Source organism: Doryrhamphus excisus, chromosome 5 (genome assembly GCF_030265055.1).
Source record: "Doryrhamphus excisus isolate RoL2022-K1 chromosome 5, RoL_Dexc_1.0, whole genome shotgun sequence".
Taxonomy (NCBI): domain Eukaryota; kingdom Metazoa; phylum Chordata; class Actinopteri; order Syngnathiformes; family Syngnathidae; genus Doryrhamphus; species Doryrhamphus excisus.
The window spans coordinates 15,418,327-15,442,593 of NC_080470.1; the positions used below are offsets into that span (position 1 = coordinate 15,418,327).

At 41.8% G+C, this 24,267-nt stretch overlaps 2 protein-coding genes across 2 annotated transcripts; one reads left to right on the plus strand and one right to left on the minus strand.

Annotated features, from left to right (window-relative positions):
- Positions 1 to 4: 4 nt before the first annotated feature.
- Positions 5 to 7,429, minus strand: hnrnpm (heterogeneous nuclear ribonucleoprotein M). The gene is made up of 16 exons (XM_058072970.1): positions 7,205 to 7,429; positions 6,466 to 6,647; positions 5,118 to 5,170; positions 4,442 to 4,449; positions 4,257 to 4,350; positions 3,438 to 3,659; positions 3,203 to 3,356; positions 2,117 to 2,166; positions 1,983 to 2,040; positions 1,778 to 1,885; positions 1,650 to 1,700; positions 1,503 to 1,568; positions 1,307 to 1,402; positions 617 to 1,206; positions 483 to 534; positions 5 to 399 (listed from the first exon to the last, which is right to left on the minus strand). Exons 1-16 carry the CDS (start codon positions 7,285 to 7,287, stop codon positions 236 to 238), a joined length of 2,031 nt encoding a protein of 676 aa, XP_057928953.1. The 5' UTR covers positions 7,288 to 7,429; the 3' UTR covers positions 5 to 235.
- A 516-nt stretch (positions 7,430 to 7,945) lies between these two features.
- dmap1 (DNA methyltransferase 1 associated protein 1) lies at positions 7,946 to 20,798 on the plus strand. The gene is made up of 10 exons (XM_058072967.1): positions 7,946 to 8,390; positions 8,612 to 8,703; positions 9,164 to 9,359; positions 9,457 to 9,615; positions 9,688 to 9,855; positions 11,357 to 11,542; positions 13,710 to 13,781; positions 14,338 to 14,410; positions 15,158 to 15,498; positions 16,877 to 20,798. Exons 1-10 carry the CDS (start codon positions 8,295 to 8,297, stop codon positions 16,934 to 16,936), a joined length of 1,443 nt encoding a protein of 480 aa, XP_057928950.1. The 5' UTR covers positions 7,946 to 8,294; the 3' UTR covers positions 16,937 to 20,798.
- Positions 20,799 to 24,267: the final 3,469 nt, after the last annotated feature.

Genomic DNA, 24,267 nt, shown 5'->3' on the forward strand with positions numbered 1-24,267 from the left:
GAGGCAAAATTATTACGGTTTATTATCAAAACACTTGGAACACCAAACCAGACAGGTAGAGCATGGCAGGGAGAGAAAATTTGGTCTCTAAAAAAAGTAAAAATGTACAAACTAAAATCTACACTGAATCAAACTGCTAACTAAAACAACGTGACCGTGGCCAAGAGCCAACCAAGTTAATATGAATATGCCGACAAGCCAATTTAGATCACCATGAGCATCTGCGACTAAAAGTTTATGCATTCCTGTCAATCCTAACGTCGATTTCTCTTCCGTTCAGGCGATAGCCATTCATGGTACGGCAGGCACGCTCGGCCGTCTCAGGGTTGTCGAAGCGAACCACACCACAGCCCTTGGACTTGCCATTTTCCATCTTGATGTCAGCATACTGCACCATGCCTACAAAAAAAACCCACACACCAATATTAATATTTCATACAAGCAATTACCGTATTTCCATTGACAGCTGTGACTGGTCTTACCACACGTATTGAACGTATCCTTCAGCATCTTCCAGGTGAAGTCAAATGGTAGCTACAAGAAAAAAAAATGTCAGTTAGCAAGGTACCTTCACAAAAGCTCTGATATTACTGATGAAAACCCTGTAAAGACGTACATTACGGACAAAAATCTGGCATCCCTTTCTGATATTTCCTGGTCCTGCTCCAGGGCCTCCTGCTCCAGCGCCTCCAAAGGAATTGCCTCCAAATCCACGATCCAAGTCAGCAGAACGATCAAACTGACCCACACCACCAGATCCCATCCTGTCCATCCCAGAGCTCATACGATCGAGGCCACCAGATGGAAAGCGGTCCAGACCTCCCGACGACCCCATGCGGTCAAAGTTGCTGGACATTCTGTCAAGCCCAGTGTTGCCCATGCGATCCATGCCCATTGGAGAGCCAAAGTCCAGACCAGTACCCATGCGATCCAAACTTGAAGGGCCCATGCGGTCGAACCCGGCCGGGCCGAGGCGATCCATACTGGAGCTCATGCGGTCGACACCGCCGCTGAGCCTGTCCATGCTGGGCCCAAGCCGGTCCATCCCTGAGCCCATTCGGTCAAAGCCAGAGCCCATTCTGTCAATGTCGGAAGGACGGTCCATTCTGTCCATGCCCCCCATCCTGTCCATGCCTCCAATGCGATCCATGTTTGTTCCCAGACGGTCCATTCCAGCATTCATGCGGTCCATACCCATGGAATTTCCTGAGCAGCAATAGAATAGTCAAAAGTTCAAAGTGTTACATGTATGTACTGGTAAAAGGCACATAAAGCTTTTTATTTCCCAGAGAACACCAACTCCTACCTCTATCAAAAGAATCTCCAAAACTATTGCGAGACATGCCCATTTCATTTCGACCAAACTCCCTGTCAAACCCACCACCAATGCCTCGGTCCATATCTGACAACGTAAGGGATGAGCACTTTAGACATCCAGAAGAGCATGAATGCCTTCCATTTTGCGTTTGGGACAGGTATTATGCCTCCAAACCGGTCCTTACCATTCATTCTGCCCATCCCAGAAGAGCCAAAACGATCCATGTTCATTCCTCCAAAGTTGTCCATGCCTAAAACAGCAAGAAGAAATGTCAAACAACCTCAGAACACTTTAATATTAAGTGAAAAAACAAGGAGACCGTGGTACATACCTCCTCCCCCCATACGATTTCCCATGTTACCAAAGCCCATCCCATCCATTCCTGGAAGAACACAAGATCAACCATGAGCAAGTCACTTCACTGAAATCCATTTTAAGAAACAAATGAAAGCCACTCACCTCCAACACCCATGTTGCCCATTCCACCGCCACCACCTCTATTGAGTTGGTTAGCATCGATGGGCTGGCCACCAGGCCCCAAGCCCAAACCCACACCGCTTAGGCCACCTGGGTAAAAATGTGCATCATTTAGTCAGGCTCATTTTTACTCGTTGGACATTAATGTGGACGTTAACGTTAATTTGCTTAAAACGTTTATACTCACGAGGAAGCGAAGCACCCCTTTCAGGTGGTCCAAAATCTTTGGGCATCGACTTTTCATCCTGACAAAGCAAAAACACTTAAATCATCATGCAATAATTCTAAGAAAACCATTTTAGGGGTGGGTGGTCAACATACCAGTTTCACGTGCATGACCCGGTTGAACAACAGCTGTCCATTCAACATGGCTATGAAATCATTAAGGAATACAGACGGCAGATATCCAAGCCGGGTCAACATGGATTACAAGAATGCTCTACACTTCAATAAAATCCCTCACCCTCATTTTTTTAAGAATTCCATTCTTGTTTTATTCTCTTCCCCAATTCCCATTTTTATTGGCAAATTCTGCGACTTCCTTAAATGGGAACTGCACTTTTATTCTGCCCATCATTAACAATCCTCATGAAACATGAACACATTTTTTCCCCTTTTCTGTGCATTTTAACATGAGAAAACAAGTTTATTTCAGCGAGCTTACAATGCTGTCATTGGGATCCTCCTATTTCAACTATGATACCCTCTAAAAGAAAAAAAACTAACAATGTTGCACTGTTTGATATAGACACTCCGATCATGCATTACCACGTACACTGATAACATGTAATAGTTGCAGTATCTTGCTGCATTTTGATGATTTAAAACACCATCGAAACTTCTGCGCATTGATACGCAGTCATGCTAGTCGACAACACTTTTGATCTGCTCTAATTGGGATGGCTGTGTCTTCCAGAACAAGATGTGTGCTACACTCAGGTAAAAAAAAAAATGCTGACAGCAAACAAGCATCTTGAGTCTTTGTAGCGAAATCAAGAGCTCAGTATCCACTTTTCAGTCTGTGAATCAGACTAGCAATTAAAGTGTCGTGTTAGCTAGCTAGTATCACTGCGCCGAGAAAATAAGTTTGGGTAGTGTTTTAAACCATCAAAGTACGGCAAGATATTGCAACTATTACATGTTATCATCAGTGTACATGTTAATGCATGACATCAAACCATGCAACAATTTTTAAGAGGGTTTCAGTGTTAAAATAGGTGTATCCCAATGACAGCACCGTAAGCTCGCCGAAATTAACTTGTCTTATTCTGTAATCATGCACAGAAAGGGGGGGTGTTTGTGTTAAGGATTGTGACTGATGGGCAAAATTCAAAAAGTGCAGTCCTCCTTTAAGGCGTTTGAAAACATAGGGGAGAACAATTATGAGCGCTGGTTCTGGAAGGATACAGACAGCTTGGACGGCTTCAATGGGCAAGTCAAAGGTTACTGTGCCCATGCCTCTGCTCTTGCCTTCCTTGTCCTCAAGAATGTCGGTCCTCATCACAACACCAGCCATGCTGAACACCTCCTTCAGCTTCTTCCAGCCTACTTTGTAGTCAAGCTGTCGGGCATATCAGCACAGTGTTAGGATTAATATCAAGTCACAGACGGGTAGGGTGTAGTTGTAGGAAATAAAGGTTACATTTGCAACAAAGACCGTGTTGCCAATCCGTCCCGCTTGCAGGCCATGGATGATCTCCATGGGAATGTTGGGGTTGTTCATCAGGCTGGGAGGGATGTTGACCATGGGGCCATTTGGTCCAGGGCCCATTCTATCCATGTTCATGCGATCCATTCCTCCCATGCCACCTTGGGGGCCTCCACTCTTGTTGATTTCCCTCTGAGCTATCACGCCATCAGGGTCCTAAGAAAGAAAAGGACAACGGTCATTTTGGAGGACAACACACAGGATTGGGCCCGTCATGATAAATTCTGCTGGTCTATAACTGCTACAAATTGTCAATTGATGATTTTTTTTCCCATTTTTTTCCATATTCCATTGGAGGTATAATTCACATATGAACCACTAGAGGGTATAGTGTACTTTGTGAGACATAAGCTTGATACCGAAGTCACCTGTATGTATGTTTTTGCCACGTAGCAAGCGACACCCACTGTGAGCGCACACCATTTTGCACTTTGTTACTTTACAGACCAAATCCCTCATTAAGCTTAATGACTGCCAAAAGAAGGATCCGCTGCCTGGGGCACCTCCATCACTACACCCCCCCACCCCCCGACTGTGTTGGCTGTCTGTGTTCATACGTGTTCATTCTGTCTAAAACTGAAATATAACCTCAGAAAAACTTTGATGCAATCATTCACACAAAGCTAATTTGCTACTTAGGGGTAGGGCAGGAGAAAACAGTAGGGTTCTCTCGGCAACAAAAATGATCAAAAGTTCGAATAATCAATTGGGTATCGTGACAGGCCAACGCTGGGTTTTTTCAAGGTGGCCTACCTCCTTCACTTTCAGGGGACGCCCATTGAGGTTGTGCTTGTTGACCTTCTCCACGGCTTTCCTCATCAATTCCTCGGTCCTGAACTCAACCACACTGGCAGAGCAAGTACAACCATGAATATACTTTTGATTGAGGTTGTGCAAGATTGAGGGAACTATGACAAATCTCAAGAGAAGTTACTTACGCACAACCCTTGGTTGATTGAAGACCACACAACAACCGAGAATATTAAAACAAATAAATTAAAGTTAGACGATTCACATTTAAAACACTGTTGAAAAAAATGAATTTCATGCACAGCAACTCTAGGTTTACAAAAAGCTTAACACCTTGGCCACAACTCTCCGATAACATAAGTCAACACAAAGCAGTAATGTTTGCAGAAATTTCGTTTTTCCAACATCCAAGAGATAGAATCCAAAGTGAAAATGGATTCCCAAATAATGAAATACTGGACACTATTTCAGAAAGGGCCTTCATTCTACAAAAATAGATATTTTGGATTAAACAGACATCGGTAAGTCCTGCGACCACCACTTGCACACTACGCCTTCTTTAGGTCATTAGAAGGAAAATCCAGCAACCAAAGAGGTACATTTGTATGCTACAGCTATCTCGGGATTGGCTACAAAGAAAGCTGAAGTCCTTGAAGAGCATCAATGACCAAATGACCTCGAGTCAAGGCCACAGGCGACACCACAAAGGACATGCCTCCGACATGCCAACATCTCTCACACACTCTAGGTCAGCTTTCGGAATCTGAACAAATGCCCAACAATGAAGAGAGGAAACCAAAGCTGACAAACACAGGTTTGCCAAGGATATTTCAAAAGTTTGTGTTTATATATGTTTGCACTTACCCTTGATTTGCCTTCTGCGTCCATTAAGTGTTCCACGTACGTTACATCACCCACTACAAATCAGATCCCAGACGACACACACCAAGGGAGAGAAGCCGAGAGAACAATTGGGGTTTAGAGTGGAAACAAGAAAGGTGGCCGGTGACAGTGAGCTCGGACTGGCAGTCCTGAGCCTTCCTCCAGCACCTCTGTCGCATCACAATATGGTACAGGTCTACAAAAAGCAAACTTTTTCTTTAAACAAAAAGTACTTCTTACCACGTCCTGTTTCAGGATTGTCCCAAAGCACCAAAAGCTATGGACTAAGGTCATACACCTCCTTTTGCCATAGGCCACCTTCTTCTTGCTAATTGACAAAATGAATTTGACGTTGGCAAACCCTCTCCAGTGCTAACCTGTGTGCACTTTGACACCATTGTAACCCTCAGGGCAACGCTTCAGTACTACCTTTGTCCAACTGCTGAGCCTTAGTGAACACGATGAAAATACTGACCTCAGTGAAAGTAATGACAGGGGGAAGGGAAAGTTGTCAAGTATTCGTGAAGCTGTTTTCAGAAGTACACACTTATCGGAATGTGGACACAAAACCACATTTGCACTCCTGTTCCTGCTCCTGTTCAGCAAATGGACCAAACCTCTCGAGACAAGGACAATGTGTAGTAAGAAGCCGTTTCGTTTTGTAGACCTGTACCCCAAACAACCCCAACACACATCTCTGTTTGGCACAAAATGGAGATCTGCTGAGAAAACACTTTGCTTGTCAAGGGGCACACCTAAAAGAAGAAAATGAAATTTAACTCCACAGTCACATGACACACACAGATACCAGGTAGACCCTCTGTAGGATACTCTAGGACCGTTTCAGAACATGCTGTTATGAGCGCCAGGTTTTAAATGAAGGACAGATATTTTGCAAAAACCCACAGTGTAACCCTGCAATCCACAGTCTACATTTCAGAGGGCCAGCTCTTTTAGTGTTTTTAAAATGGATACGTTTCCATGGTTTACTACAATTGCACTTCTGTGAAATCATTTAACACAAACCACTGGATATTACTCGTGTTACGATGTCAAAAACTTAAGACTTCCCCAAAACCATGATGAATTTAATCAAAAATCTCATTCGTCTAACATCCAAGGCCACTGCCTGCAAATCCTTGGCCCAACGATAAAGATGGTCCTCCTTTCAAACTACTAGCACACAAGCTCGCCAACTATGTAAAAAAAAAATCACAATTGCCTTTTTAAAAAGCTCTACTGGACCAATAAAAACGCCACAAAGTGTCACTGTCCATTTCAACAATGTAGCCTGACTGAACAAACGAACCCTCAGATCTTGAAACCTCACCTTTCTCCTTCATCAGGTCTTTCAGGGATTGCCATTTCACATCGTAAGGGATGTTGCTGACAAAAACTCGGTATCGCTTGTTGACGTTTCCGTAGGGCTCAAAGCGTCCGCCGCCGCCTCTCTTCTGGGGCCTCTCCTTCCTGCTCATGTTGCCCTCGTGCTTGGCTTTGCCGTTCATCTCTCTGTAGGAAAACAAGGCACTCCTTTCAAAAACACAATATCTTATATGCCATACTGGGACAGGCCAATCAATGGCAGGCATAAACCTAGGGCACGTGAAGTCAGGCTAGTTGATAGGCGTTATTTGACACAAACATACATGACTAAGCCAGTAGCTCTCTCAAGAGGCCATGTTGGGGCCTCGGCTGTGCCTTAGCACATATGAAAGGGCGTTGTAAATATGGTGTGAGAAAGTATTAGGACGGCATCTAATTTTATAAATGCTGTTTAAACGAACATACTAAATTGCGGGTTCCTAATCAGTTTGCTACTGCTAACGTAGCGCCGAATAGCTCCAAAATGGCGGCACAGCTTGCCAAATGCTAAGCGACGACACACCTAGCAAACGCACGTATCCAATTCAAGATGAAAGCCAAAGAAGGCTAGAAATGTCACTCGGGCGTCTTTGCAAAGGTTTCGTTTGATAATCATGTGTTCCCGACTCTGCAAAATTGTCGCAATCTGGTGGTTAGCTAACTAGCTTATGCTAACAAAGGAAGGTTAATGAATGGACTTTCACCCTTGCTGCTGCGGCTGTTGATCCGGCGCCGTCTGCTCCTCGAGTGCCTTGTCCGAAACAATTTCGCTCTGCTCGTTAGACATGTTCTTTTCAAATTGTTTGCTGTCAAGATAATGCGTTTAAATTATGTTCTATAAAATCAGCAAGTGGTCGTTGACTTCACGCTAATAACGACTGCGTACCACCTCCTGAAAATGGCGGAGGAAAATTCCTTTCCGGGCGGAAGTAGGCGTTTTTAAGGATGCGTAAATACACATACACGCTTCCTGTTCGTCCTTTCAAAGTGTTTCGCCATAGGCTACTTTTATTTTTATAGTAAAAATGTTTGTTACCTTCAGTGTCACCGAAATATGAAATGAGGCAATGAATTAAAAAAAATGAAAGCAAAGCTTTGGTCCTGGTAAACGAATACACGATACAACATGACTCGTTACAACACTTATTTTGAAAGACGATATTGAGAGAATATAGTGAAAGGCTATTCACACAACACAAAAACCAGGCAAATATAAATAGTATGTGGAAGGTAACAGCAAATAGTTTCATGCTGAGGTAGGAGACATGGGAGACACGGTTTCATTTATTTAAATTATTTTGTCCATTAAACGCTGTTATTTCAAATAACATTAGTGTACCTCTCTGCTTTCATTATTGCAGAAATATCGACTATTCACATCTATAAGAATTGTCAGAGATTGCACGCTAATTACGGTAATTAAAACATAAAAATATTGCTAACCCAGTTCACTCCAGCTGATGGCGCTATTTGGTATACCTACCTATTTGGCAACCTACGAAGAAGACATCACCGGAAGTAGCATTTAGCATGGTGACAAGCCAGAACAATAGCAGTGAATATTAAAACAGATATTCGTATATATTAGACAACCATTTAGGTCTAAAGCTCTGTGCTTTGCAACTTTAAACATCTATTTTGTAGTCGTATCGTGTATCTTGTATGATTCTGTTGTAAAAGCTTTTTGGAAATGACGGCGTTAGCCTGTAGCTAGCTACAGGACAAGATCAATGAACGCGCGCCCGACGTGTTGTACGATATATTTACGTTGAGTGAATCTAAAGTGCTCAAGTCATGGCTACCGGTGCGGACGTCAGGGATATTCTGGAGTTGACAGGAGGGGACAATGATGGGCCCATCAGTAAGAAGGACCTCATCAATTCTGACAAGGTGAGGGACAGAAGTTACAGCGGGGGGTGTCCAAAGTGCGGCTCGGGGGCCAATATTTTTATTTTATTAGGTATTACATTAATTGGCTTTGTCACCTACACCTCTGTGAAATACCTAACAGTCACCTTAGGAGCAAAGCCCAAATATTTATTGCCTAGTATGCACGTAAAAAATGAATTTCGTTGAAGATGAACTAATGAGTCTGTCATCCTCCTGCCCAGAAAAAATCCAAGAAGACAACTGAAACGCTGACCTTCAAGAGGCCAGAGGGAATGCACAGAGAAGTCTACGCGCTGCTGTATTCCGATAAAAAGTAAGGAAGTTTTCTCTCTATTGGGTAATTGTGACTATAGGTGTGTTTTTTCATGTCTGGTATATTAATAATAGTAAAAACTATATTTAGAAGGTTGTAAGGTCGGTTTTCTATGCAAAGTAAGGATTCTTATTTTGCGGAACTTGTCACAGTTGGGTGTGTAATGTGATAAACAAGGGATTACTGTCATGTGTCACATTTGCCCCCCCCGAAAAAGTTTTTGTTCACCTCAAGTAAAGCTAATATCATCGAAGTGTCAGGTGTATGTAGAAAATTCAAAGTCATAAAATAATGTGACCACACAATTACTAAATTATGGTGAATATTATTGATCATAATTGTGGCAAATTGAGTGTTTCTGTGGTTGTGATCCGTAGACCGCTGATACCATGCCCGAACTATGCATAATGTTCATCCCGATGGTCTGAACATTTGTTTTTGTCAACCACCCCGTGCCCAGGGATGCACCCCCGCTTCTGCCAAGCGACACCACCCAGGGTTACAGGACAGTTAAAGCCAAGCTCGGCTGTAAAAAGGTTCGCCCCTGGAAGTGGATGCCTTTCACCAATCCGGCTCGAAGGGATGGCGCCATATTCCATCACTGGCGACGGGCGGCGGAAGAAGGCAAAGACTACCCTTTCGCCCGCTTCAACAAGGTGCATAGCAGTTGTTCTTCAGAGCTTGAAGATGTATTCATTTCCCCGCATCAACAACAGTATACAGTATCTTCTCATTTCTTTGTTTCCCGAAAAGACCGTACAGATACCCGTGTACTCGGAACAGGAATACCAGATGCATCTCCATGACGACGGGTGGACAAAAGCAGAGACGGACCACCTGTTTGATCTGTGCAAGCGCTTTGACCTACGCTTTGTTGTCGTACATGACCGATATGACCACCAGCAGTACAGAGTATTTCCCCTTTTCACATCATTTACTCGATCACTGAACTCTAAGGGTTGATTTCAGTTCCATTTCTTTCAGAAACGATCCGTAGAGGACCTCAAAGAGCGATACTACGGCATCTGTGGGAAGCTGACCAAGGTCCGTGCGGCCTCAGGGACTGAGCCCAAAATCTACATCTTTGACGCTGGCCATGAAAGGCGGCGTAAAGAGCAACTGGACAAGCTCTTCAATCGTACACCGGAACAGGTGAGAATCCATGACACTTACTGGAAGAATGGATTTGATCATGTAATAGGGGTGCACCATACACATCAGACAGATAATTATCAGGACACTATGAGGAATTATGGCGTCCAACTGATGAATCTGATAGTATAAAAAAAAAAACTGCCGTAGCTGGATTAAGGTGAGCAAATCAAGCACTCCTTTTTCCCGCCCCATGCCGTGCTGTAAACGGCCTGTCATAAGCCTCACTGAGCTCACTGGAAACAAACATGGCATCGACTGTGTGGGATGTCGGAAGACATTTTGCTTGCTGTTTGCGCCAAAAGAATTGCAGACATTCCGTGAGGAGGCTAAAAAAAAAAAATCACATCAGCTGCCACAAATCCAGCCGCAAAGAAAGTTAGGTCAGTTATCGTTATCTGTCTTGAGAAGTGCAAATGTATCTGTATCAGTGTCTGCTGGAAAAAAAAAGTGCATCCGCATAATTTAAAGGAGCCCTATTATGCTCTTTTTTGACCCTTTGTAATGAGTTGTGGACTCCTATAGAGCTGCTACACACAATAACCAGCACAGAAAAGTAGATCGTTCAGAATCTGAATCTATTCCAGCTATATGTCCTTTGATGTGTGCTTCCCACCAAAATGGTCTGTTTTAATTTAATCCACTCACAGCCTGCCTCTGGCCACGTCCACTCAAAAGTACTACTCAAAGTACTTCCTATCGCCACACTTTTATAGTTGGTGCCGTGGAGCTAAGAAGCCGGACGTGAGTGTGCCGTGTTTACTAACTGCAGACAATCTTGGCCCAACATCGGTAGTGGGGCTACCAGACGTTGGTGAGCACTGCAGTTCTCTCCACTTCTGTATCTGGCCTACAGCCACGGCAATCAGAAACAGTTTTACAGCGCCCTATGAAAGCGAGCGTTCAGAGCCATGCGTAAACCTCATTATCTGAAACTTTGGCATGGTTTAACACCAGAATACAACATTTTAACTACGTCAGAAAAGTGGAAAACGCATCATAACCATCACCCTGTAAGGATTTCCCATCTGCATCCCGTAAAGAAGTGGTACAAACAATGTAAACTATGCCCAGGAAGCTACTCAAAATGCCCGAAAATAGTCTGCTCAAATAGATCATTAACATCATTTCCAGACTATAAAGCACTGCTTTTTTCACATGCTTTGAACCTTGCGGCTTCAACCATGATGGAGCTGAAAGAGCTACAGTTCCCATGATGCTTGGAACGACAAAACCAAAAGAAGTGCATTCCAACAATAAAAGCTACAATCACGTTTGAAGTCTTATGCAGCGATCCTGTCAGATTTTATGTCAATTTGATCACATGTAGAATTACTATAACTTCTACTCTGACGCCTGCATTCAGGTGTGCTCAATCAATCATTCCGGAAGTGACAGGATATTGAAAGAGTAAACATGTTATTCCCAGCAATGTAAGCAAGCGTGTGCATGTTTGTTACCATATTACTCTCAGATTGTACTTTGGTTGTTTGGCCTCTAGGTGGCAGAAGAGGAATATCTCATCCAGGAGCTGAGAAAGATTGAAACAAGAAAGAAGGAACGGGAGAAGAAAGCTCAGGATCTGCAGAAGCTCATAAAGGCAGCCGACACCACCACGGAGCTGAGACGAGCAGAAAAGAGGGTTTCTAAAAAGAAACTGCCGCAAAAAAGAGAGACTGAGAAACCGGTAGGCACCAAAAGACACCTACACTGTCCAGTTAATACTGTTATTAAATCTTTGCTTTACTTTTACAACAGTACAACATTCTCATGCGGGTAATATTCATACCATCTTTTTATCATATACCTAGTTACTATTGTTACAACGTACTATGTCATACTCTTTTTAGCCAGCTTGTTAAATAACCAAGCCGCAAAGATAACAAAATATATTTGTCAGTATATAAACATGTAATAAATGTAGTAGATTTGTGAATATGAGTATGTATGTACCTTGTACATTCAGACACTTTTCAGCATCCAAGTCGACATGATGTATCTCTTACATACAAAGTTCGCAGCGATCCTTGCATGCAGTGTAGTGGGATCGCATCAAAAGTTTCCTTAAAGAAGGCGTCTCATTGTCTGTACTTCAGCGGTGATATACTGTATGTGTAGTAGGCGTGGGAATCTCAGCACTGAGGACGATTCGATACACATCTCCATGCACTGCCAGCGATACCATACTTTAACGGTACATGGAATTTTCTGGCAACACGATTCACCCTCTTCACGATGCGATACAATGCAATGCGATAATCATTTAGTTCAAATCAGGGGTGGGCAAACTTTTTGACTCGCGGGCCGCATTGATATAACACGTAACACGTACACGTAACAGTCCACCTGGTATTATTATTATTATGTCAAATATGCAAATATAACAATATTATATATAATTAATATAAAAATTAGCATTAATATAATAAATATAATAATCATAATAGTTATAATAATAATATAATAATTATTATTTTAATTTTTATTATTATTATGTGCTTGTGTCTCTTTTTTCAGGAGCACTTTGTAAACAACAGACCATGTCAAACAACAAAATTGATACAACCATCAAAAGGTTAGCTCAGGCCATGATGCCAGGTTGTATGTTGAGTTTAAATACTTTTGAAAGATTGGGCGGGCCGTATTCAAACACTTGGTGGGCCGGATGTGGCCCCCGGGCCGTAGTTTGCCCACCCCTGGTTCAAATCAATGCAATCCGATTTGATATGGTGCAATTTCTTGCGATATGTTGCAATTCAACATGATGCAAATAAACAAAGGGAAAAAATGGAATTCAGTATGGTCCGACAAAAAGGATTTGGATTTTACTATGCACCACTTCTTGATCATTCTTTTTGCCATCTTAAAAAAAGCAACAACTTTCCTCCCACTTTCACATGGGCTATGTAATTACAATAGCAGTGGTTCAGTGGTGGAGTAAAACAATTAAACATTAATTACTGCTGTAAAAAAATACAGTATGCAGCAACAACAAAGTTAAAGTTTTCAACAGTGCAATCAATGTTTGATTATATTCCTGACTGCTAAACATACTGCTAATATGAATGAGCTAGCAGTTAGGCTAATACAGTAGTGAGGAGCAGAAAGTGGAAAACAACTTCTACCCTTTTAAAATTGGTTCACAATTCAAGAAGAAGCCAACTGCTCTGCTGTTCTAATGTCACCTGCTGTGCTGAACACTCATTGGGGAGGGAGGGGGGGCATTTGTTGGGGACGGACAAATAGCTCCTAGACAATTTGGAAAGCAGTGGAAGATCCACTTGTTCTGACCTGATTTGCTTGGTTTTTCCCCGGTGTCCGACCAGGAACTAGACGGGGGGAGGGGGGTAGACTCGTCCGTGTTGTGGTGTCCCCTTTTTAGGGGGTGGGGTGTCTGCATGTTTGCAGTGCTGCCGTTGTACGGCTTCTTAACGCGGCATTCTTTGCAAATGATGAACATTTTGTCGAGCTTTCCGCCGTTCTTTGCGTCTTCAAGTACTACAATGATAACAAGAGAGCAAGATTGTTAAGTGACACTTTAAAAAGTAAGTTGCGATGACGATCGATGGTTCTGATGAACGCAATAGCCACTTGCATCTCCGAGCGAGCTAGACGTCGCCAGCCAGGTGTATAAACAATCATTTCAGAAAGTGGACAGAGATTGAAATGTGAACGGTCACACACGCTGGCATAGATGGGCTTAGCATGTATTGCTAATTCTCCCGATAATTACAAAAATCAACATGAAAGTCTGTGGCGGATTCTATTTTGTCGTGGCGTATCGCCACAACCAATCAATCACCTGTAGCGGAAACCCTGTATCTGTGGGCGTCTCATGTGTTGTATCTTCTCAGGCCGTCCCGGAGACCGCAGGCATCAAATTTCCAGATTTTAAATCTTCTGGAGTTACACTGCGTAGTCAGAGGGTAAGTACTGCTGCTCCACATTTGTATTATTCCCTCCAAGGTAGGACTTTGCTAACTATTGGAATTACAGTATAATTGACGTGAACAAATGAAAAGTATGGCTGACAACAAAGTGTGTCTACTTAAAAAAATATTTGAAGGAGTCATGTTTTCTGAACAGCTGAAGATTTTCAGCGTTCTATGACACAGCAACCAGAATGTTTGGCTTCAGCTTGCCATTCCTCATTAACACGCTGATGATGATTTCTGCCGCTGACGTGCTAATGTTTGTAAGAGCCAGCAAAGGGGTCCTTGATTCATCTTCAAGATGGACGAGGCCCCGCCGCTCTCCATGGGAAAAGCATTAGCCCCGCTAAGGAGCGGAGTTCCCCTCCAGCTAATCAGTCAGACAGAGTTCAGTGAATGAAGACGTTTTGATCGGGCCCTCTGAAGTGCATTTCATACCAATTAACATCCTTGACGTTTGTTTATGCACGCACCCTCTGCTTACCTTAAATCACACCCCCATCCGTGCCAGTCTCGCTCTTTCTCAGTCTGGGTCTCTGTGTGATTGCAGATGAAATTGCCAAGCTCAGTGGGCCAGAAGAAGATCAAGGCAATTGAGCAGATTCTTGCGGAACAAGGAGTCGGTGAGTGAAATATTTTACCACTTTGCAGCATAGACGCTACATGGATCCTGCATACGGTAATTTCTCATTTATGGGGATTCCATGAACCAAACCAGCAAAGTAAACCTTGGAATATTTTTAGACGTAAAAGGGACCTATGCTTTTCCCACTTTTCTGACCTATAAATGTAGTTAGAATGTCGAATTCTCGTGTTAAGCAATGCCAAAGTTTCAGATAATGACGTTTGCACGTTTGGGATGCAAACGGGAATTTTTCCCCTATCACCAGACTTCCTTATATGGGTGGAGGCGGAGTGGGCGTGCCCGGAGGCTGGCCATGGTGGAATAAATTAAAACAGACCCTTTTGGAAATAAAAGGAAATACAGCTGGAATAGATGCAGATTCTGGAAGATCTAGAAAGCATTCTGTGCCGGTTATGGTGTGTAGCTCTGTAGGAGTCCACAACTCTATACTAAGGGCTGAAAAATGAGCATAATAGGTCCCTTTTTAAAGCTTTTAAAATCCTTCTAAATACGTTTTATAACATTATTAGAGACCTCTAGATTTGAAATAGAATACTGCATATCATCACAACATATTTCAATGCGTCTTCTGAATGCCTTATATTTGTATTACACTTAATGGCAAATTTATAAATAATAGGCCGTATTTTACCACAAAACACAAGGATTTATTCATTTATTTGGAAAAACCGTGATGAGTGAAGCCGCCAGGTCCGCTATAAACATTGTTGGCGTTCTGCTGCAGATCTCAACCCCATGCCCACAGAGGAGATTGTCCAGATGTTCAACGAGCTGCGGAGCGACCTGGTGCTGCTCTACGAGCTGAAGCAGGCCCACAGCAACTGTGAGTACGAGCAGCAGATGCTGCGTCACCGCTACGAAGCCCTGCTGAAGGCCGGCAGCGCAGGAGCGTGCGGCGGGCTTGCCGCCGCCGCATCGCAGGGCATCGACGCCGGGGGCGCCAACAGCAACGTGGCATCCACTCTGGTGGGCGAATCCCAGGCGTGGCCCAACACAGACGACATCAAGGTCGAAGCCAAGGAGCAGATCATCGACGTGGTGGGAGCTCCGCTGACCCCCAACTCGGTGAGTGTACCGTCACATCTGGTCTGTCACCATCAGGTAAGGGCTGGGGGGGGGGGGGGGGTAGCTGTTCTGGTCATACGGTATATCTTAGAATACTTGGATATACTTTGGAGTAGTCCGTGTACAGGTGGTGGAGCAGTATACATGTAGTGTATGTAGTGTTTTCACATGAGTGAAAACAGGGGTGTCCAAAGGTTTTCCACAGAGGGCCATATTGAAAAATCAAAGGATGGGGGCCACTTTCACATTTCCTAAACCAGCACAAGTTGAAACGATCAGACCTTTTTTAAATTTCAGAACAAAAACAGCTGGGTGAAAATATTAGTTTTTAATTTAATTTAATTTTTTTATTTATTTTTTGTTAGGATTTTTTTTTAATGACATACATTTCTGTCTCACAATATTATAACTTTGTTTTCATAATATTTTGACTTTATCATGAACTTTTTCAAAACTTAATTTTTCAATGTTATGCTATTTTTTCCAGTAATATTATGACTTCCTCATTTAATATTTTGTCTTTTTTTACATAAAATTTAATTTTTTTTCACTTTTGCTGTTTTTTTTGTTTTTGTGTTAATTGTATTTTTAGAAAGCGCTGAACGCCAAAAAAACTAAAAAAAAAAAAAAAAAAAAAACAAAGGATGTGGGGCCTACTTTTACATTTTTAAACCAACCCATGTTGAGACATTTTTATATTTAAAGAAAAACATATTTTTCATATTCTCACTTTGACTTTATCATATTACTTTTTCCCAACTTAATTTTTGTGTGTAATTTTTCAATTTCATGCTATTTTTTCTCTTATAATGATGACTTTCCTTTCTTAATATTTTGGCTATTTTCTTTAAATTTTTGCTGTCTTTTACGTTGTTTTGTTTTTCTTGTTTAATTGTACTTTTCCAAATTGCCGAGGGCCAACAATAACACACCCCTGGCCTATAGTACAGTGACGCTATGGCTATGGTGCTATGGTGCTATGGCCTGAGGCTACATGAGTGCTGCTGACAGAGCAGCTTTTCATTGTGGAGAAAAAAAGTTTCGACATGCATCAGGCTGTTCTAAGATAGATCCAAGTTTAATTTCTATGTCTCACTTTCAAAGTAAACGATTGCAAAAATTAAATAGATGGCAACAAATCGATTTGTGAATGAATGTATGGGAAACATTACAAAAAAAATCTGGTGTATAAAAAAAAATCTGTGTGAAAATGAAGTGACTGGCGCATCATATGAAGTTTGCTCCACCTATAAGGCCCATTTACACACATGAAGAAAGACGGCGTGAAGAGAAGGTGAATCGTACGCGTGGCGCCGACTTGCTCCCGGATTCGGCCGAGTCCAACCTTGACAAGATTGTGTCATTTATCACCTCGCAGCGCAAACGGAGAGAATCAGCATCCAGCTCTTCCTCGGTGAAGAAGGTGAAGAAGCCCTGATGAGGACCATACGAGGCACTGGGGCCTCACATAAGAAAATGTGATGACTGAACAGGAGAGACACGGCACAGCAGGACGCCACATAGAAGCATCACACACACACACACACACACATACACACACACACCAGCCCGCTCGGCATCATTGCCACAAAAGGCGACGACTGAGTGACATTTCATTCCATTACTGCTCTTCTGCCTGCTTTGGGCCGACGCTCCGCCTCAGATGAGGCAAGATCAACTGTAAATTGCCAGGCTGAGCTAATGGTGACGTGGGGAAGAAGATGGGAACGGCTTGGTAATTGAAATGAATTGCTAGGAAAGAGGAAGGCTCCAGGAGTGGGAACACCATAATCCACCTCACTCCTGGAAAAACACGCTTGTTTCTACCAGCTTGGAGCTCTTCTGCTTCTCCTTAATCCATCTTTCAATAAACCTTGTGTTATTTCCCCTTGTGGTGTAGACTTTGTGTACTGGTTGTTTCGGCCACACAACTCACATTGTCACATGACACTTTATTGCTTTGGAACGCGCACGTGCAGTAAGAATGTAGAATCATGGCCTGACAACTAAACACTTCATTACTATGATAATTAAGCAGCCATGAGTGTGGCTGGGCACAGTCATGGGAAAGTGATTAGTTTCCCTCCTGATAATTCTGCTAATTGCGTGTCAATGATGTCGTTTAGCTTATGTTGACATTATTTCTATGTTAATTGTGGACGGCTTGACCCAGTTGAAGGTATCAACTCTGAATCTTTAATTACTATACGTTGGTCTGACCGTGTTTTCAAACACGAACGCCATGCAGCAACTTACTCAAAGATGCCTTCAGTACTTTACACTTCATATTCCACTTCTGGATGGACGGAAACTTGTTCTAATCTAATCTAATCTTCAAGTTTTGGATAACTTTCTACTTCTCAAGACCGATATACTAATAACCAATCACATTTTTATACTAATTTTGTTATTTAGATGTATCTGTAGCTTTCCAACCCGCCGGTTCGCTAATTTATTCAAGATATTTAACAATATTTTTTTACATCAAAATGGCAGATTTCGGCATATAAATATTTAAGTTGCACTTCTTTATCCGTCTCTTCTAGGAGGTTTGCCACCAGCTGCTTATAATGATATGCCTTGTAGTTTCCAAGAAACTGATGCAAAAGTCAATTTCATGAAATGTGTCTAATGCATGCATTTTGTCCACTTCCAAGACAGATTTCTGCAATAAAAACAAAGCATTTGATGTGAAAACACCAGACATATTCATATGAATGTTTTGACTTTATTCCTGTAAAATTACTGCTGATTTTTACATTTTTGCATTTTTTTGGGGGGTCCTTGTTAAATAATATTTTTTAAATATAAGTTGAAGTATTGAAGAAAAAATAGTCGTAATATTACCAAAAACATAAATAAAATTGTACTTTTTGGAAAATAAGGTTGCTGAAAAATAAAGTCAAAATATGGGGAAAAAAATAAATTAAGGTTGAAATAAATAAAAAAGAGTTTTATGAGAATAAAGTCAGGATATGCATGGAAATAAAGTCATAATTACAAGAAGAAAGTTGAAATAGATGGAAAATTTATTAGAAACAGCAGCTCTCGAAAATAAGCTGTAATTTTATGAGGATAAAGACAAAATATTAAGAAAAAGAAATGATATTGGAACGAGGAAAAAATGCCTAATATCTATGACAATTTTAGTAACGTAAAGCTGAAATATTAACAGAAAGAAAGAAAAAGAAAATAGTTTTTCAGAGTATGAGAAACAAAGAAAACAACAGTTTTAAATGGTTTTGCTGAAAAAATGATAATTTTACGAGAATAAAGTGAAAATATGGAAATAAAAGAAGGAAAAAATGTCCAGGAAGAAAGTTAAAAAATGGAAAAAAACACATGTAATTTTTTCACCATAAGGGAAAGTTAAAATGTTAGGAGAAGTTGTAACAAGAAAAAAAACAATTTTTGCAGGAATAAAGTCATAATCCATCCATTTTCTATATTGCTAATCCTCACTACGGTCACGGGGTAATGCCATGCAATTGTCACACTTTATGTTCCAGATACTACAACAACAGAACACTTTCCCGATACTAACGGTGGCCTATGTCATATCTACCGTAATAGGAAATACACACATATGGATGACTATAGGGTTGTTATTTCATGTCAAGAGGGCTCTAATACTTTTTACACCCAGAATAGCTGAATACTTGAAGGATGCAAATGTGACATCATTTGCACCAAGATCATGTTGGAGGTCTTTGGAGCACCATCCACCTTCTCACCATCCTTGGCCTCGGCTTATGTAAGATTCTTATTGGCCTGCCACTGCGGGTCTTAACCAAACCTGTTCCTGTGGTCTTCCAGTTCCTCACTATGTTCCTCAGAGTGGAACCTGACAGCTGAAATATCTGAGCTAGCTATTGTATCGTTGCCGTAGACCAGGGGTGAGTAAACTACGGCCCGGGGGCCACATCCGGCCTGCCAAGTGTTTGAATACGGCCCGCCCATTCTTTCCAAAGTATTTAATTTCAATTTAACATCCAACCTGGCATCGTGACTCGAGCCAACCTTTTGATGGTTTAAGTAGCTGTTTTGTCAATTTTGTTATTTGATGTGGTCTGCTGTTTACAAAGTGCTCCTGAAAAAAGGGACACAACACACACACTTTTTACAGATACAATACTTCAGGTGGACAGTTACATGTAAAATATATAGTCTGGCCCCCCCATAAATTTTGTTAAAGCAATGCGGCCCACGTGTCAAAACATTTGCCCACCCCTGCCCTAGACCATGATGTTTTTGCTCTCAGGTCATGTGACAGTTGTTTTGAGGCTACCATGGTACTACTCTTTAGAGCAGTGTTTTTCAACCTTTTTTGAGCCACGGCACGTTTTTTACATTGTAAAAATCTTGTGGCACACCACTAACCAAAAATGTTCCAAAATGTCACCACGACCTCACACGTGCATCAATAAGTCTATGGGAGGAACAAGGTAGGTGTTGCCACACGGACCAATATTACATTGCTCTGCCAGTCTTTACACCACAGACACTCCAGTAGCCATGTTTTTACATCACCACTTTTTCTCTTTCCCAATCACCTTTCGGGAAACAATGGTATCCATGGAAAGGAATATTCCAATCTCTTGTCTACATGCGGCGTGAAAATCAACCAGAATAGTCAATAGAGTATGCGCAGTAAAACGTAAACATCAACATCACGTGATACCGACTTCCCCGAGTTATTCTTTCACTTGTTGGAATAACTCCGTATTGCCAGTTTTTCGTCTGTCCAGTCTTGAAGTTTAGTTTGAATCAAAAACAAACTTTGCTTAGTCCAGTGCCGATTGCTGGCCTCCATTTTTAAAAGTGAAGAACGTCTGGATCTGCGTGTTACGTCATATCTGAGCATGCGCTGAAAGAACGCACCCGGGATCAATTTAAACAGGAAAAGATCAAATTCAATCTTGCTAATATTTTATAATTAAACTGAGGACATGTTTTATATAGATATATATTTTCTTTTTTAATAAAACTGCACTTGTGAATAAAGTATAGAAGGGTTTAGATTCTGTTCCACAGATGGCGCTAATGCACACGAAAGCTGCTTGCCAACCGCCAATAAACAACAGAAGAAGAAAAACACCACGAAGAAGAAGGCACCCTGACAACTTTCCGTTTGAGCGGGTACAAGATACCTCAATCGGATTGGTTAAAGGAATATTCCATCCCTGTTCAATTCTTTCCGTTTGAGCAAATAAACCAAAGTGAATTGGAATATTTGGGTCCATGTATACTATTGACATAATGGCTATTGACATAATATACACAATTATAAAAAGTGATATTGGATAATTCCTCACGGCACACCTGACGGTTTCTCAAGGTACACTAGTGTACCGCAGCACAGTGGTTGAAAATCACTGCTTTAGAGAAGATGCAACTTGATTGGCTTCACTTGTGTATGCAGTAACAGGCCCTTCCTTCCTGCAGTATATCACAAAGCTGAGATACTGCAATATAACTTTTTAACATGTTTCCATTTTCCAGTAAGTGGGCCTTGCTGGAGGTTTGGGCACCTGTAATGTATGTACAGTACAGTCACATGGATTTGATTGCTTCATCAGGTGTGTAAAATACAGTATTCATGCTGCTTGGTGTGAGGTTGAAAGTTGAAAATCCCTCGTCAAAGAATGTCAAAAGGGGGGGTGGGGGGGTAGGGGGGAGAAAGCAAGTAAACATGGGTAAAATTGATTCTCTGTGTCTATATTTCATGCTGAAAATTGGCTCATAAATCCAGCGGTTTGATCTATGGTGGCCGTCGTTGCTTGAAAAAACCTCCGTAAATGTGTAATTTCTCCCTTGACAGAACACAGCCGAGAGGCTATCTTTCTTTCGCCGCCTCCTCCCCCCGCCGCACCCCCTCGGCCGCGTCCCCATGCTGGATTAATGCACCGCTCCCTTCCTCTGCCTTCTGACATCTCCTCTTCATCACTGCTCATCCATTCATCCAAACCCCCGGCCCTCTCTATCTCTCCGTATCTAAACCCACCCTAAGTTACAGGGCAGTGTAAGATGGCTTTGGAGAAGGTGGAGATTATTAATAAATACTGTAGTGTAAATTGAAAGGGGGTGTGCTTCAGCGGGGTGTGAATGATAAAGAAGAGGTCCATCCGGGCCTTCCGGCGTCGGATCTGCCGCTGATGTGAAAATCCTGGAGCAGAACACCTTGAGTGCCGATGGATCTCTTCATCACGGCCTAAGAAGTGTGCAGGCTGTTTATCATAATTGAAGTGTATCCGGGCTAATCGTCAGCATACGTCACTGTCGTGACCGCACCGTGGCGGTGATTGAACGCAGAGTTAGGAGAAAGGATGTGTACCGAGGGGCATGCAGGTAATTGCAGCCTCTTCAAATGCATCCCGCCTTGTGGTAATCATCGATGTGACGATGATTAGATTGCCCATGCCTGCTTTGCGAGGTGCTGCGCTTTATACTTATCATGTCATATACAATCATTGATCGCCGTGAGGGGGGGCGCCACCACAGGAGTTTGTCGGCCTATACAGATGCCCGCCTCTCATCTCTGTGTTTCCTACTCTTTGACTTTCACCCCCCTGACTGAGGTCACCTTGAGGGAGAAACTTTTAATCATCACATGGAATTCACCTCTGTCCTCTGTGGGACACTGAGCTGCAACAAAGAGGAGGCGGGACGGGTGCCCACGGGGCCGGACAGTGGAAGTCATTTCCACTGGATTTTTTTTTTTTTTTTTTTTTGCTCATGGGCAAAGTCCTGCTATGCTGTGACGCGAACCCAATCACTCGTACTAAACAGTGCTTACAGCCAAGCATTAACCCCACCGTCCACCCACCCAGTTGAGGCCCCCCGGGGAGGAAGAGGAGAGTGAAGTGACTGACTGGAGACTTCCTATTCCTCAATTTGATGTTGCTCTTGGCCACAGGTCAGGCGTTGTCCTTCAAGCTCTTCCTACTTTGCTGTCGACAGGAACTCTCAAGTCTTCAAAGATTACGTGCGACTCGCTCCGCCACCACATGACAGCAGAACAGCACATTGAACAAAAAACATATTTTTCACAATCACAAATTTATTTCTGCATAAAAATTGGCGCCAATTATCGTTTGGAGCAAATAGAATAGGTGGCCTTCATGGTTTGTGGTATTTATGAACACTTCCAGAAACAGTCCCAGAGAGGCCACCATGCAATAGTCTACCCATCCATGCAGGTCTTTCACCACTTACAGTGGTGTGAAAAAGGGTTGGCCCATTTCCTGATTTCTTAGTTTTTTTGTACATTTGTCACACTTCAATGTTTCTGATCATCAAACAAATGGAAATATTAGTCAGTCACAGAAGAAAATCCAAAGTGATTAGCCTAAAGCTAAGAAGTGGTTGGGCCCCCTTTTGCAGCAACAACTGCAATCAAGCCTTTGTGATAACTGGTTTTTAAATGAAACTTGTTATTATTATTTTTTTTTCCTTTTTTTTCTTTTTTTTTGTTTTTCTTTGTTTTTTTGACCTGAACACACACTGCAGTACAATTACATATACACTATGTGCTGTATGTATCTCCATACCACGTCTCTATAGATCATTCTTCCTTTCTTTCCCATTCTCAGTACAAGAACGCAAGATGCATTCAGGGACACTCTGAATATCACAATAACGACTTAATAATGCATGTGTTTGTGTAAATAAACAGGAAGATAAAGAAAAGCATGAGCTGGATATTCTTATCACTCACTTCCGTAGTCACTTTAAATGCCGCTACACTGAAGCGCACGGCTTCTATTCTCCTAAAAGACAACATACGGCGTAGCAGGAGTAGTGAAAACACCGCTAAAGTAGTGGAGGTGGCGAGGGGACGAAGCGGGGATGGAAAAACAAAGAAAATTGCGGAAACGGACAGAATATGGCAGAATACGCGTAGGAAAATACACTTCTAATGAAGGAGAAGACGGAGTGGCGTTCAAGACCCACTGTAAATAATCATGATGATGATGGGATGTCACAATGTGCACATTCAGTGAGTGAATATACTAACTTTGGCTCATACTGATGATTTTTTTTCTCATTTGCAATATGCCTTTGTCGCTAATCATTTTCAACATATTTCAAATACTAGTATAAAAACTCTGGCGCCTCAAGGGTTCATTCAGACGTACAATTTGCTACATTTTAAGTATGCTGAAATGACACTGAAAAAATGCCATTTTCCTTCAACTATGTGATGTCTGTGAACACAATCCCTATTTGCTCATAATAATAAAGGTTTAAAGTACACGGGATTCAAAGGTTCTACTACTATTCAAGAAACTAGTATCAGACAAATGGATTCTTAGACTTGTGTGCTAGCTTTATTAGATCATTTGGAGCTCTTAATACATACAAATATGTATCATCATTTATCTTTCTATTCATTAATACAGTAAAGTAAGTTCTTAGAGGTGATTAATCATGATTAATTAGTTTAAAATCTGTGATTAATCTGATTAGAAATTGTAATCATTTGACAGCCCTAGTACTAATACCATACTCGACCACAAAACAGCGATCGTTTATTAATTAATATCCAAAACGCAGCAATAATGGAATCGTGATCCAACGAGGGACTGTATCATGGACATTTTGTTTGTATTTTCTATTCTATAGATACATACTATTGGTGTTTTTATACTCCTGTTCAGATTTATCAAGTGATTGATGTTTTATAAGTGCTATAGATCCTGAATTATCGAATCCATAACTCAATCAATACCTATTATCAAATAATTACCTATTATCAAATAATAATAA